At 34.5% G+C, this 14,350-nt stretch overlaps 1 protein-coding gene across 1 annotated transcript; it reads right to left on the bottom strand.

Moving 5' to 3' along the window:
- Window positions 1-4,402: 4,402 nt before the first annotated feature.
- Window positions 4,403-14,109, bottom strand: LOC134261784 (dynein axonemal heavy chain 8-like; the record flags this gene model as incomplete). Its single annotated transcript, XM_062744182.1, has 14 exons — window positions 14,056-14,109; window positions 13,703-13,934; window positions 13,400-13,542; window positions 11,078-11,212; window positions 10,866-10,988; window positions 10,540-10,753; window positions 8,633-8,739; window positions 7,934-8,109; window positions 7,341-7,533; window positions 7,115-7,237; window positions 6,252-6,382; window positions 5,774-5,927; window positions 4,900-5,064; window positions 4,403-4,629 (listed from the first exon to the last, which is right to left on the bottom strand). Coding segments are annotated over exons 1-14 (2,156 nt in total), but the record flags the coding sequence as incomplete, so codon positions are not given.
- Window positions 14,110-14,350: the final 241 nt, after the last annotated feature.

Genomic DNA, 14,350 nt, shown 5'->3' on the forward strand with positions numbered 1-14,350 from the left:
GAAGATATTTAAATAATTTTCCTATATATTTCTATGTAAAACTATGGTCGGACATTTTGGCCCCGCCCTAACCCCGGGGGTCATGATTTGAACAAACTTCAATCTACACTACCTAAGGATGTTTCCCCATAAGTTTCATCTTTCCTGGCACAGTGGTTCTTGAGAAGAAGATTTTTAAAATATGCCACCAAATTTTCATTAATTCCCAATTATCTCCCCTTGAATGAGGGCGTGGCCCTTCATTTGAACAAACTTGAATCCCCTTCACCCAAGGATACTTTGTGGCAAGTTTGGTTGAAATTGGCCCAGCGGTTCTTGAGAAGAAGTCGAAAATGTGAAAAGTTTACAGACAGACAGACAGACAGACGGACGGACAGACGGACGCCGGACAAAATGTGATCAGAAAAGCTCACTTGAGCCTTCGGCTCAGGTGAGCTAACAATGAAACTAATCTGCTCCTACATAAATTTAGTGAGCTTTAAATTAATTTCCTTTGGTCAAAAATTTATTTTATTCTCTCTTATACTTATGAGCTCAATCACTGCTGGTAAAGTGCGAATCGAGAAAATCTTGGTTTCGGACATCAGCTACTATTGGCACCTGTGAATTATCTAGTTTAATACATATTTTTTCATAAAACACAATAAAAATCACTTTCTAGAAAGCAAATTTATTAAATAGTTAAGCGATTGGATTGCTTTTATACCCGAAAAGGGCTCATATCGAAATATTACTTGTAAATGACTGTTTACATTGTGTTTTTCACGTACTCGCATTTGCAAAGTACTACAGGACTAATTGGACAGTTAAGTTGATAAATTTAACTTTAATCCAACGTTTTTCTATGCCATGGACACAAACAATGTGCTTTAAATGAATTATTTCCATGGGATTTGCCAATAACTAGCAAATTCATTTTATAGGTGCTACAACTGGTTTCTGTTAAATTTTGACACAGGCGACTTTTGATTTGTGTAAATGCGACAACTGGTTTACGTCTCTGAGACTGTTGGTTTATGTTACTTAACGTGAATAATATGAAATTATTCAAATTTACATGAAAAGAATAATTGTTTTTATAGTTTATAGTAATTTTTGACTATTGATTGAATCAATACATAATGTTCCATCAATTCTTTTTACGGATATTGTGTTTTTGGTTAAATTATTTGTAACTTTTAAATAGAGTGATATGGTGTGAATGAGTAAGACGATGACACCAAATAATCCAAAACTGCACCAGGTATACATATACGAATGTTGTGATCAAGCGAACAAGCTTCTTAAAGCAACAAATGAATGCATAATGGAAATATTTTCCTTGGCGAATGCAGTATATGTTTATTCAAAACAAGATGTGAGTATCTTTAGAGTTGAGTTGCATATAGTCTAAATTTATCCAGTAACATCTCAGGTTCGTAGTATGCAAGTTGAGATATACTTTTTTCTGAAAATAGTCTTTTGATTTTCTTTTAATTCATGTTCATGATTTTTTTATGCAGATATGCTTGCCCCCCCTTTTAGTAATCGTAAAGTAGCTGCCTTCCTGTAACTCGCTGGTCTGAAAAAAAAAATGAGATAGACGACCAAAATGCCACTCATACAAAAATCTGTTTAAAAAGGTTATTACGCACAAAAGCTGTGCTTGGTGCTAAATTAATTCCTCCAGATTCTTACCTCAACTGCACAAAAGCTAAAAAAACATAATCCTAAGACCTCTAGCAACAACTCTTGTAGTTGACTTGTTCACGAATCGCAAACTGCAACTGAAATGATTTTTCTTTAAAAATGGAAGTAAAAATGCGAAATTCGATGGTCTCAATTTTATGTCAAGGAGGGCTATTTACAACAGTTGTGGAAATAGTAAGTGGATATTGTAAAGGAATTTACTTGTATTTGGAACATCCAATTAGAAATAGTTTGAGAATATGACAGTTTGAAACCGAGAAACAGTGCATTTTTTATGCACAATAAACATACACTTTTATTCCAGTTGGTGGTACTGCAGCTCGCCCGTCTGTCAATATATTTTTTTTGGAGAGCTACAGTTCTGCAGCTAACCGTAAGGTTGAACTCTGGCAAATCCAGCCGTTGGGGAAAATGGAATATTTAAGGAAAGGTCTCCCACACACCAAGAAATAGACTGTCCTTCCTAGCTGCAGAACTGTATGTAGCGTTATGGTTTTCTTGGTCTTGATAGTCAACGACTAAAACATAAAACCATAACACTACAGTTCTGCAGATTTGTTCTTCCGAGACTAGGCTGTTTATTTTTGTTGGCTTGTCAATCACTTGCGACTCTCATTCTCCTTCCATATACATTTAGAAAAATTCACGGGTCTGCTTGTTTAATAAATAGATAATTAGGTCTATTATGTCATTCAAATATGAGAATATTTTGTTGAAATATTAAAATATTCCATACAAGTTGAATATCGGATATACTTAATGCCTGTCCATGCCATATTTCCAAGTCAAAGGTTAAAAAATTATTCAGGAGGTGAATAAAAAAGATATAACACACTTTCACGTTTCAACGTCTATTTCCTTCAAATACTTATATATATCTCCTATTCCGGGGGCGGGGGGTCCAAAGTCTTTTTTTCGTTTTTCTCCATTGAAAGTTAGTAACCCTCAAAACAAGAAAGTGGAATTATTAAAATTGAACTATGGGATAGAGCTTTAATGGACATATAACATATTTTAGTGAAAAAGATTATTTTTAAAGAATGATATCCAATGTTTACTAACAGAGTGAATTCTGTATTTTTTATCCTTAACTTTAATCACATAATCGAACAATTTATGTGTGTGTGTGTGTAGTGATGGAACGATTGTCGCCGACAATCGATTGTCGTCGTTAGAAGCTCTTCGATGCTACTAATCGATTATAAAATAAATGTCGCCGACATCGCTACCATAAAATAAAATTGTCATACTTTAATTTTATTTCCAAATCCGAGTGCAAAGAGCATAAAGGTAGTGATGAATGTTGAAAACATGGAAGGATTCCGTGTCTTGTTGATACTTTTACCGCCATGATTAAATACCGGAATGGGGTTAGATTAAAACCAGGAAACATAATTAGTCTAGTCGACTTTTAAACGTAATTTTAATCAGAAATACAAGTTTTACTTCTGGTAAACTACTTTTAAAACTTGCTATTTTAACTAGTTAAAACTAATTTAAAAAACATATACTTGTATGTATTATATGAAAGTTTGACTAATATCAGCAGAATACCTATTGCATGGACTTTATTAGAAAAATAAATTCCCATTCTGTTTCAATAGTCCTAGGCCCTATATTGTTTAAAGTAAACAAAATATTATTTTCCACTTTTTAAAAAAGAAATTTCAATTAAAATTTTTAAATATTTTATGTAATAAATAATTTTTTTTGTAAAAGTCATACAGACATCTGAATAAGTTTTAACTTTTCTATATTAATTTCATTAAAGTTCAGAATTTCGATTATAATCGATCATTAATCGATTATACCCATCCGATTATTACCGATAATCGATTCTGATTTTTTGCCGATTCCCCATCACTATGTGTGTGTGTGTGTGTGTGTGTGTGGGGGGGGGGGGGGGGGGGGGGGGGGAAGGGTTATATGCAATACACATTAAATATTTGATAGAAGCTTTATTTATGAAACAGCTAGTCAAGGACTGGAGGTATATGTTTTTGGGACGTATTCAAGGACGTTGCACTATCTATTGTTCGAAAATAAAGTCTTTAGATGCTTTACTAGGAAAAGAATGATACAGCAGTAAAACGTCGCGCCTTTTGAAACAGAACAGAAGCCAAATGTAGCAATTACAGGAGCCGAAAGTCGCACATACAGCAACCATACTGGCGCTGTATATCAGAAAATTTTATATTGCATCAAAAGTTTTAATCTTATGAAACATTAAAGGCATGGGAAATCATAAATGACTCATACAATACATATTCATATCAGTTTTAACACAAATGTACATCATGTTTAACATGTAAAAAGAAAATATGAATAGATCCAGTGAAATACATTGAACGAGTGTAATCTGAAGCAGTTACTGGATTGCTCCTTACATGTATTCAACTAACAAGCAATTCTACTGCATAAAATCATACTGAACCTTAATAATTACGTCTTAATCAAATATCATATCATTTCTGATCGTGTAGTTGATATAAACTGCCTAATTGATGTAAACCAATAGTAGCTGGTGTCCGAAACAAAGATTTTCTCGATTCGCACTTTACCAGCAGTGTCAATAGTTTCAAATAAATTTTTGTCACATTTAGCAAACTTTTCGGACACTATCTTTTTTAAAACATTTTTTTTCTGCCAGTGACCTTGCTACAATGACTTGAAATGCAGTTGCATATTTGTAGCATTCATGAATATCACTCACCTTTGAAAATATTCAACACAAACAGAAGCTACATTGTCATGGACAACTCCCATTGTGTTGACAACCTGTTCCTTAATTTCTTTGCTGCAGACAATATGGTAATTGTTTAGAAAATGTCCAGATACAGCAATCAAAGCATCTTTTGGCCATCGACTGAACCAATCCATGGTACAACCAGATATAAGTCCAGGGAATTTTAATGCCCTTGTTCGGAACTTTTCTCCAACCTGTATGAAAGATATTTTTATTCAATGAGACATTGATTGTGAATTTATTATCTCAGTCTGGAATCTGATTTGGCCCTTATTTAAATGATTTGTGTCCCCTTGACTGAAGGGTGCATTGTGCTATTTCGGTTAAATTTGGCTGGCTTAGTGAAAATTGAGAACAAAATTTATAAAGTTCAAAGAAAGAGGTGTGCCGCACAGAGGAACTTAAATGATCCTTCTGTTGTTTAAAAACACATATTCAATCAACTGATTAAGAAAAAGACTCACCGGAGAGAAGCACAAGACTGTATGCAGATTTTTTCTTGCCCTGGAGATGAAATAATCATACAAGTTTTCAAATGTGGGAGGACATCTTGGCATTTCTTTCTTCATTACTGCAATCAATTCCTGTGTAATTTCATCCAGTTCATCTTTGGCAAACAAATTAGAAACCTGCAAATAATTGATTTAACTTTAAACATTTTTTTTTTATCGGTTTCAATCATTCACTACACATAAATAAAATCATTAAGCTTACAATGTACATTTATTCAGTTCGAGGGCAACATGTGTTCTGTAAGTCTCAAGAACTGCTTAAAAGTGAAGTAACAGTTTGGCAAGGTTTCAGCAAAATACATTCTGTATCAGAATCCAGTAAATAAGTGCTTTGTTTTACCTAATATGTATCTGTCAAACAACAGCAAACACAAGCTAATTTAGTGAATTTATAGATTAAATTTCATTAAAGGTGTTATCCAGAGACAAATTTTAGCAAATTGAAATCTAGAAACTAATCTTTGATATAATGAATTAGTCATCATCTTAAGCTTCACTGCAAAAGCTCAAAAAGAAATAAAGTTGCCATCTGATAATCACTTCATGGAATAGTTTTTTTTATGTTGGTCTAGATCTGTAATCATTTTTTAATTTACCTCAAAAGCATTGGTCATTGCAAAAATACAGAACTTTTAGCAATTCCATCAGAAAGTAAAGATTCATATCAAACAATATATGAATGTGACCTTGACCAAAGGTCACTGAAGTAATATTCTGATTAAAGTGAGAATGAAATATACTCCCAAAAAGTTACATCATAGAACAACATGCACTTTACCATGGAACTGTCTCGAATTGGGGACCATCTGATACTAGTATAACTTACCTCTCCTGAACTCAGAACATTGTTCAAGTATTCAAGGAATGCTTCATCTTTGATTTCATTGTCGGTAAAAATAAATGTGATTCCTTTCCCTTCACATCCAGCAACACGATACATAAACTTCAAATCATCCATCAAATTGCCAACATTGTATGTCCTGTTGATTAAGTTTCATTGCACATTACTTGCATGTCAACAATATTTTTCAGTTAAATCAAGAGTATTTATCAATTGGGAAAAACACTCTTTCAGCATGCAAAAAATTTCTCACAGAACATCCAATCATGCTAAAAGATATGCCACTTTAATAGATTTGATTGTTGCTTATTTTCTTTGTTTTAAAAGACATTAGTTTTTCAAATTAACAGTGCCATTATAACATTATATTAAATGAAGCTTTGGTACCCTGTATGAGAGGTACCTGGGAGCATCTTTACAGATTTGTAATTACTGGTGAAGTTACACTTGGTTAATTGCTAACCTTGAGAGTGTAATCTGGAATATTCTGTAGCCTGCGATGAAGGAGGCTAGACGAGTTAGTGATTGTTTTCCTGATCCTCCAACTCCCACCAACAGAGCATTTCCTCGCGGGGTACCAATAATTCTGGATATCTGTTATCAAAAATAAATCTTCAAATTAAAACAAATACATGGAATGAAATTCCTTACTTAACTTTTTTTTTAGAACCACTGCCAAACTGGACCTGCCAGGTTAATGGAAACTGAAGGTTCAAACTAGGAAATCAACTTAAGTTATGGGGAGAAAGTCCGAGACACATTTGAAAATTTTGGTGAAGGGAACAGTCTGCTTGCTAAATGCCAACAAATAAAAGGGATTCTCAAAGGTACTCAGAGTCTCTGAACCCTGCTTGGATCAATCCAAAGTATTATTGTGCACTCCTGGGATCAGCCAAGTTTTTTGTATGTCTGTGCTTTTAGGAATCATCCCTCTAGGCATTTTCTTCCTTGGATCAGCCCTAAGGTTTGTCTTATGACCTGCTGAGATCAGCCCAATGCATTATGCACTCCTGGGATTAGCTCATAGTGTTTGATGTGATCATGCCCATGGAGATTGGCCCTTGGCATGCTTGTTTTTTGTGCTCCAAGGATTAGCTTCCTCATTGACAATATTTAGTAGCTGCTTTTAAATTTTGGGATGAAAAGTATAGGTCTAAGAATGTCAAAATACCATTAACTGTGGAAGCGTACACAGGTTTTAATGTATTTGTAGGTTTTATCTGTATTACTCAAGAAAGATATAAAAACCAACTGAACTTTTAAACCCTTGCTTTATTTTATGTGTAAATGGTTGCTTTCAAACAAAATTTAAGAGAGATCACTAACCTTGATAAGATGTACCATGGCATCCTTGAAGAAGACAAGATCCATATGAGCCCCCCTGACTAACTCGTTGTACTGTTCCATGTAAGTCAGCAGTTTGTCATTCAATGTCTCATAAGAGGAGATCTATGAGGAAAAAAGGAAAAAAGAAATGTCAATATAATAGGAAACAAATACCACCTATATTGTACCACTCATAGTTATGGTGAGGTCAAGCATATACTGTTACCTGTTCATATATTTTGGGAGCTTCTAGTGCAGCATCATCACTTTCTTCTCCTGTGGGTTCTGGAGCATCACGAAGAAAATCCACAAAGTATGGTTCTGGATGACACGTGTCAACAAGTGATGCATCAATGTGATCATTAATGACAACATTCAAACTCTTCTCAAACCAGGCTTTGTCATCAGCATTTGTAAATCTGAAATAGATGAAACTTAGCATCCACTGAAAAACTCACACTTTACTTTAAACAAAAATAAAATAAAAACATCCCCCCCCCTAAATCGGAGAATATCAACTAAATATATGTTTATATAAAGTAAAATGAGCAAGTTTATTTGTATAAAATTTTATTCTTTATTTAGGGATTCTAATGATGTCCTTATATAATGTAACAAGTCCAAAAATTATATACCAACCTTTTTTGTTGCACGTGTCCTTCAAAACACTTTTCCTTTTACAACTACATGTATTATTAATTTATGAATCTAAAGATTATTGTCCAAATTTAAAACAAAAATTGATGCTGTTAAAGATAATCTGGCTCTTACATATATTTTCTATTTTGATGGACTTACATCTACACATTACACCTATACCTGTCTGAGATGACTCTTGTACATTCATGTTTGAAGAGTCCTAACACCATCAATTGGTCCTCACATTCCATACAAAATTCCTCTCCTTTGATTTTCAGCATTCCCTCCCAAATTCTAGACAGATCTCGCAAGTTGAAAATGTAATGAAACTTGGCTGGTGTAGGCAACATTTTTACCTATCAAACAGTTCAAATAAGTATCAAAATTGTTTCCAAATGAAACCTGTTCAAAGTTTCATTACTTTCATGAAACAATGTTAACATATTCTCATTTCTACAGGTTCCTAATTCCACAGAATCAGAATTTTTATTTGTACTTAATGAAAGTTGTTAAAAAGAAAGACATATGGATAAAAAGTTATGCAGATTTCTTGTATATCCTGGGCTTAAGACTTTAAACAAACTTAAATTATACATGTACATTTCATGAATTTCTTGGAGATTTATGTAAGAGTTTGAAACTTTGTATTGTTTCTATGCAGGAAAGGTCAACCATACCAAACTTTATAAACCAGTAAATTGCATATTTGCAATTATATATATTTATTATGGGGACATTCAAACAAAGTATGAAGAAGATGCATAATATGAAAAGAGGAAACATGAACAATTAAGTGTGAAAAATAGCCAAGTGAGCTAAAAAACAAACAGCAGGAATATAACATAAATCACATCAAATTTAAAACTGAAAAATAATCACCTTTGTCATTTGCCAGAGAATTCTGGTGGCTGGAACAATCTTTTTCACAATATCACAAACTTCTGGATTAAAGCGACTAGAACAAAAATATCCACACCCAATGATGCCTGCAAAACAATATTATATATTCTTATAAAATGTTATAGCTCTGCAAGTGTTTTAATTTGACTTACCACAGACACAGGATCCTTATTTCAACAAAACTTTCATTTTTAAGCTTGCATTTTTTTTGGCTAAAGAAATAAATCATTTACATGTATTTTTCAATACAAGGCCTTAGAAATCAAGGATCTCTAGCTCTGTTCTATTTCCAATGACTTTCAAAGATAAGAATCAACTTTCAGAGACTTGTGTGAACCACACACATACTTCACATATCAAACAAGAGGCCCAAGGGCCACATCGCTCACCTCAGCACAACTACTAGAAAAAAACACATATCAGATCAAAACTGAAAGTTTACTGGGGGGGGGGGGGGGGGGGGGGCTTGAATTTTAACCATCCTGGGTGTCATGATTTGAACAATGTAGAATCTACAATACCTGAGGATGATTCCATATAAATAGAAAAATATCACTAATCATGGCTTTGAAGTTCTTGAAAAGAAGATTTTAAAAGGTTTCCCTATATATCCTTATGTACAACTTTGGTCAGCCATTTTGGGCCCAAAACTAGCCCCAGAGGTCATGATTTGAACAAGCATGAATCTTCACTAACTGAGGATGATTCCACATAAGTTTCGTCTTTCCTGGCCCAATGGTTCTTGAGAAGAAAATTTTTAAAGTTTTTCCTATATACTCCTATGTAAAACTTTAGTCAGCCATTTTGGCCCCACCCTAGCCCCGGGGGTCATGATTTAAACAAACTTGAATCTACACTACCTGAGGATGATTCCACATGAGTTTCATCTTTCCTGGCATAGTGGTTCTTGAGAAGATTTTTAAAGATTTTTTCTATATATTTCTATGTAAAACTTTGGTTGGCCATTTTGGCCCCACCCTAGCCCCAGGGGTCATGATTTGAACAAACTTGAATCTACACTACCTGAAGATAATTTCATTTAAGTTTCATTTTTCTTTTCTCAATGATTCTTAAGAAGATTTTTAAAAGATTTTTCCTATTTATTCCTATGTAAAACTTTAGTCAGCCATTTTGGCCCCACCCTAGCCCCGGGGGTCATGATTTGAACAAACTTGAATCCACACTACCTGAGGATGATTCCACATGAGTTTCATCTTTTCTGGCCCAGTGGTTCTTAAGAAGAAGAGTTTAAAAGATTTTTTCTATGTATTTCTATGTAACTTTGGTTGGCCATTTTGGCCCCACCCTAGCCCCGGGGGTCATGATTTGAACAAACTTGAATCTACACTATCTGAGGATGATTCCACATGAGTTTCATCTTTCCTGGCCCAGTGGTTCTTGAGAAGAAGATTTTTAAAGATTTTTCCTATATATTCCTATGTAAAACTTTGGTCGGCCATTTTGGCCCCACCCTAGCCCCGGGGGTCATGATTTGAACAAACTTGAATCTACACTACCTGAGGATGATTCCACATGAGTTTCATCTTTCCTGGCCCAGTGGTTCTTGAGAAGAAGATTTTTTAAAAATGCTATTAATTTTTCACTAATTCATAATTATCTCCCCTTGGAAGAGGGCGTGGCCCTTCATTTGAACAATCTTGAATCCCCTTCACCCAAGCATACTTTGTGCCAAGTTTGGTTGAAATTGGCCCAGTGGTTCTCGAGAAGAAGATGAAAATGTGAAAAGTTTACGACAACGACGGACAAATTTTGATCAGAAAAGCTCACTTGAGCCTTCGGCTCAGGTGAGCTAAAAAGGAAGAAGAGATCTGCTAAAATTAAAATCTTTTTCCAGATAGTGTGCCGAACAATCAACCACAACCTACCAAAGATTTTGTCAATGGAGTTATTCGATGGCAGAGTGCAGTTGAATATGGAGAACTGTCTTTTCAATCTCTGAGGGATATCATTTCTTCCTCCTCCTGGGTGTATCATAGCAGCAATGAATTGCATGTCCACTATAGATATGTAATCACCAGGCTTGTCCAAGCTGTACATGCCATGCATCTCCATCATTTGACGAGTGATTTCATTTGTAATCTATAATCAATAGGCATAAATTTTCAAACTTTATTACAACATGCAGTAATAAAACCATGCATGACAACGGATGTTTAAACATCAACATATGTATTTCTTGCAATAGACTGACCTGGTCGCCCCACTCATTGATGACTGGCATGTTGACGTCGTCAATGAAAACAGTCATTCTCCTTCCTCCTGGGGGTCCATAAGTACTTCCCATTCTCTTGTCAACATAGCTCTCTATGGTCCTCTGTAAATATGCAATGTTAAACTTACAAAATACACAGTTTTCACTCTTACTTGTCTACAGAAAGTCAGTATGATCATTGCTATAATTACCTGAAACATGGATGGAGTGGAAGCAGAGGAGAAGTTGAAACTTTTGCTCAGATGACTGTCAGGGTCATACTGTGCCATGTAACCTTTGATCATCACAGTCTTTGCTGTTCCTTGTTCTCCGATTAAAAGTACTGCCTAGTAAAATAAATACACTGATAAATTAAAACAAGAGGCCCACGGGCCTTATAGGTCACCTGAGTATCATGCAACAACTTTCCAGCGATTGTATTTGGTTCGCGTTTTAATCCAAAAGCCATGAAATTCACAAATTTTGAAAGAGGCACCATTGCTTATCAAAGGGCAGATTTCAAAGCATTAATTTATTTTTAGTCAAAGTACCCCCATGGTACCCCTGACCCAGTGGCCCTGAATTTATCTATTTTGAAAGAGGCCCCTCTCTTCATTATAAGGCCAGCATTTTTTTTTTGTGTTTAGGTTTAGTTATGAACATGAGAATAAAAAAGTCCCGAAGGAGAATGAAATAAAAAATTTTTTTTGATAAATCAATTGTACATTCTTTTTTATGCTATTCTAATAGGCTCCTTACCACTGGACACATAATGCTTACAAATAGGAAAGTAGAACATTTAATTGCTTATTTCATCATCTACCAGTTTGGGCCAGTTATATAAATTTTGTGATGTTGGTCAAAATATATTTTAAAAAATCAATTCTTTAAAAGTCTTTCAATATATCTTCATTTTTTTAATATGTGTTAGGTGAATGTGTAGACATTGTTCTAAAATTTACTTGATGCCTAAAATTATAATTCCTATCATAAAACAGACAGGGAGTATTGGGGAGTAGGGTGAACATTTTTTTCAATTAAGTGTAAAATAATTTCTCTGGCTGATACAAATGATACTACATGCCTGTATATATTTGTATATTCTTGCCTTTTAATAGTTGAATTTTTTTTTTATTTCTTCAGGTTATTGTCCATTTCTTCCTAAAATGGACTTAACTTCTCCCATAGTTTTATTCATTACATCTGATGCATAAGCAACCCTTATCTGAAGAATGATGCTTAGACTGTAAGCTATAACAGAGACCTAAACAATGTCGCTGGCAATATGCAATAGCTACCACGGGCAGTTTAAAACCTGGGGGAGGAAAATAATTTACAGACAGATACTTTTGAAACGAATACATAATTATCTCACCAGCATGTCATTGTGCAACAAAGTCGTCAGCATTTTATTTGTCCTTTGAACAGGTGAAACGTTTTGAATGGCACTCGTATCGATGAATTTTACACTAAACCAAGGTATCTTCTCAGATCTAGCTTTATTTACCCGCCGTTTCATCTTAAAACCGGAAGTACGAGTTCGTAAATTTGAAATCTCGATTCCGACTCATATTTGACATCGGAAAGAAAAAAATTGTTTTCAAAACTTTGAGCGGAGGCTTTGTATAACTGAAAATAAAATATATCCTGGCCTTAAATATGTAATTAGATCATTAGCATATTAACCAGGAGCAAAGGATAAGATGTTCAAAGAATTCATGCAATTCACTATATAATCATTAGAGCCCCACCCTAAAACAAGAACCCCTGACCCTGGGGCCATAAAATTCAAAATTTTGGTAGAGGCACTCTTGCTCATCATAACTATGTACTTAGTTAGTTTATTTAATACCCAGGAGCAGAGAAGAAGATTTTCAAAGAAATAATGTATTTTCACTATATAATCAATAGAGCCCAGCCCTAACACCAGAACCCCTGACCCTAGGGCCATAAAATTCACAATTTTGGTAGAGGCACTCTTGCTCATCATAACTATGTACTTTGTTGGTTTATTTAATACCCAGGAGCAGAGAAGAAGATTTTCAAAGAAATAATGCATTTTCACTACCTACTTATTTAGCCCTACCCTAGCACTAGAACCCCTGACCCCAGGGCCATGAATTTCACAATTTTGGTAGAGGACTCATTGCTGATTACAATCATGCAAACAGTTTGATTGCTTGATGTCCAGGAGTAAAGAAGAAGATTTTTAAAGATTGCATTAATTTTAGTGGTTTTGGCCCCACCCCTCAGGCAGGGATCATGAAATTCACAATTTTTGTTCCCCTTCACCCATAGATGCTTTGTGCCAAATTTGGTTGAAATTGGTTCAGTGGTTGCAGAGAAGAAGCTGAAAATGTTCAAATGTTAACGCACGACGAACGACGACGGACGAAAACAGATAGCAATAGGTCACCTGAGTTTACTCAGGTGACCTAATGAACAACTATTGAAAAAAAGGTTTTATTTCAGCAGGTATTGGTAGGAACTTCTATCATAATTCATGACCTTCCTTTTTTTTAGAAAACACTCACTTTGTTCTGTTTTGCAATGACATCTATCAAGAAGCTTGTTCGCACATTGTCCACATTTGGTACTAAAATGGATGAAAATTCAGGAACTACATCTGAAGGGTAAATGTATTCTTCTACTCTCTTAGACCAGTGTTCCCATTCACCTGTAAGAAAAAAATAAGAAGTTTTCTGAATACCTAAAAATAAAAATTTTGAAAAGCAATACATGTATTTGTATCCCAAGTTGAGGGGCAAGTACTAGTGCTTGAAAAACCGTCAATTCCAAAAGTAGATGGAACTGATTGAGTGACTTGATTTTAATACCATGATCATCAACAACATATTCAAAGATGGTCTCTCCCTCTTTCACAGAAGGTAATTCCAATGCACTCTCATGTTTAGCCATAAATTCTTCCATTTTGGCACGATCATCCAACTCCAGCAATGCACCCAAACTCCACATCAGAGAGAATATGAAAAGTTTTTCTAGATGGAATGCAGGAAGTGTTCCTTTGTCATCTTTCTTGGGGATCAAACCCTCAAGTACATTGCAAGCCTTAAAATAATAATATCCAATTTTAAGGATGGTATGCAATCGCAAAGCTAAACAATTTTTATCTATTTCAATTCTTCAATTCAGTAGCTGTTAAAATTATTAAAATTAATTTAAAATTTACCTGCATAATTTGGTTGCATTGCAGTGTCTCCATTTTGGGTAACAAGTTCGTATTGACATACGTGTACAAATCATCAAATATTTTGTCAAAAAGAGTCAGCAAAAGCTCACTTTCCTGGGAATTTCTCTTTAACAGCCAACCCTTCAATAAACAAAATGGGATAATTTTAAACTTTATTGGACTTATAAAATTAAATCTTGCTTTTTATTTTTTTGGAATGAGCTTTTATATTTAATCATTACATAGCTATTCTCGTTTTTTAACAGAAAATGTTGATGATGCAATTGAATATACA

Source organism: Saccostrea cucullata, unplaced genomic scaffold, assembly GCF_032062105.1.
Source record: "Saccostrea cucullata isolate Sc308-1 unplaced genomic scaffold, CSIRO_AGI_Scuc_v1 ctg12093, whole genome shotgun sequence".
Lineage (NCBI taxonomy): Eukaryota > Metazoa > Mollusca > Bivalvia > Ostreida > Ostreidae > Saccostrea > Saccostrea cuccullata.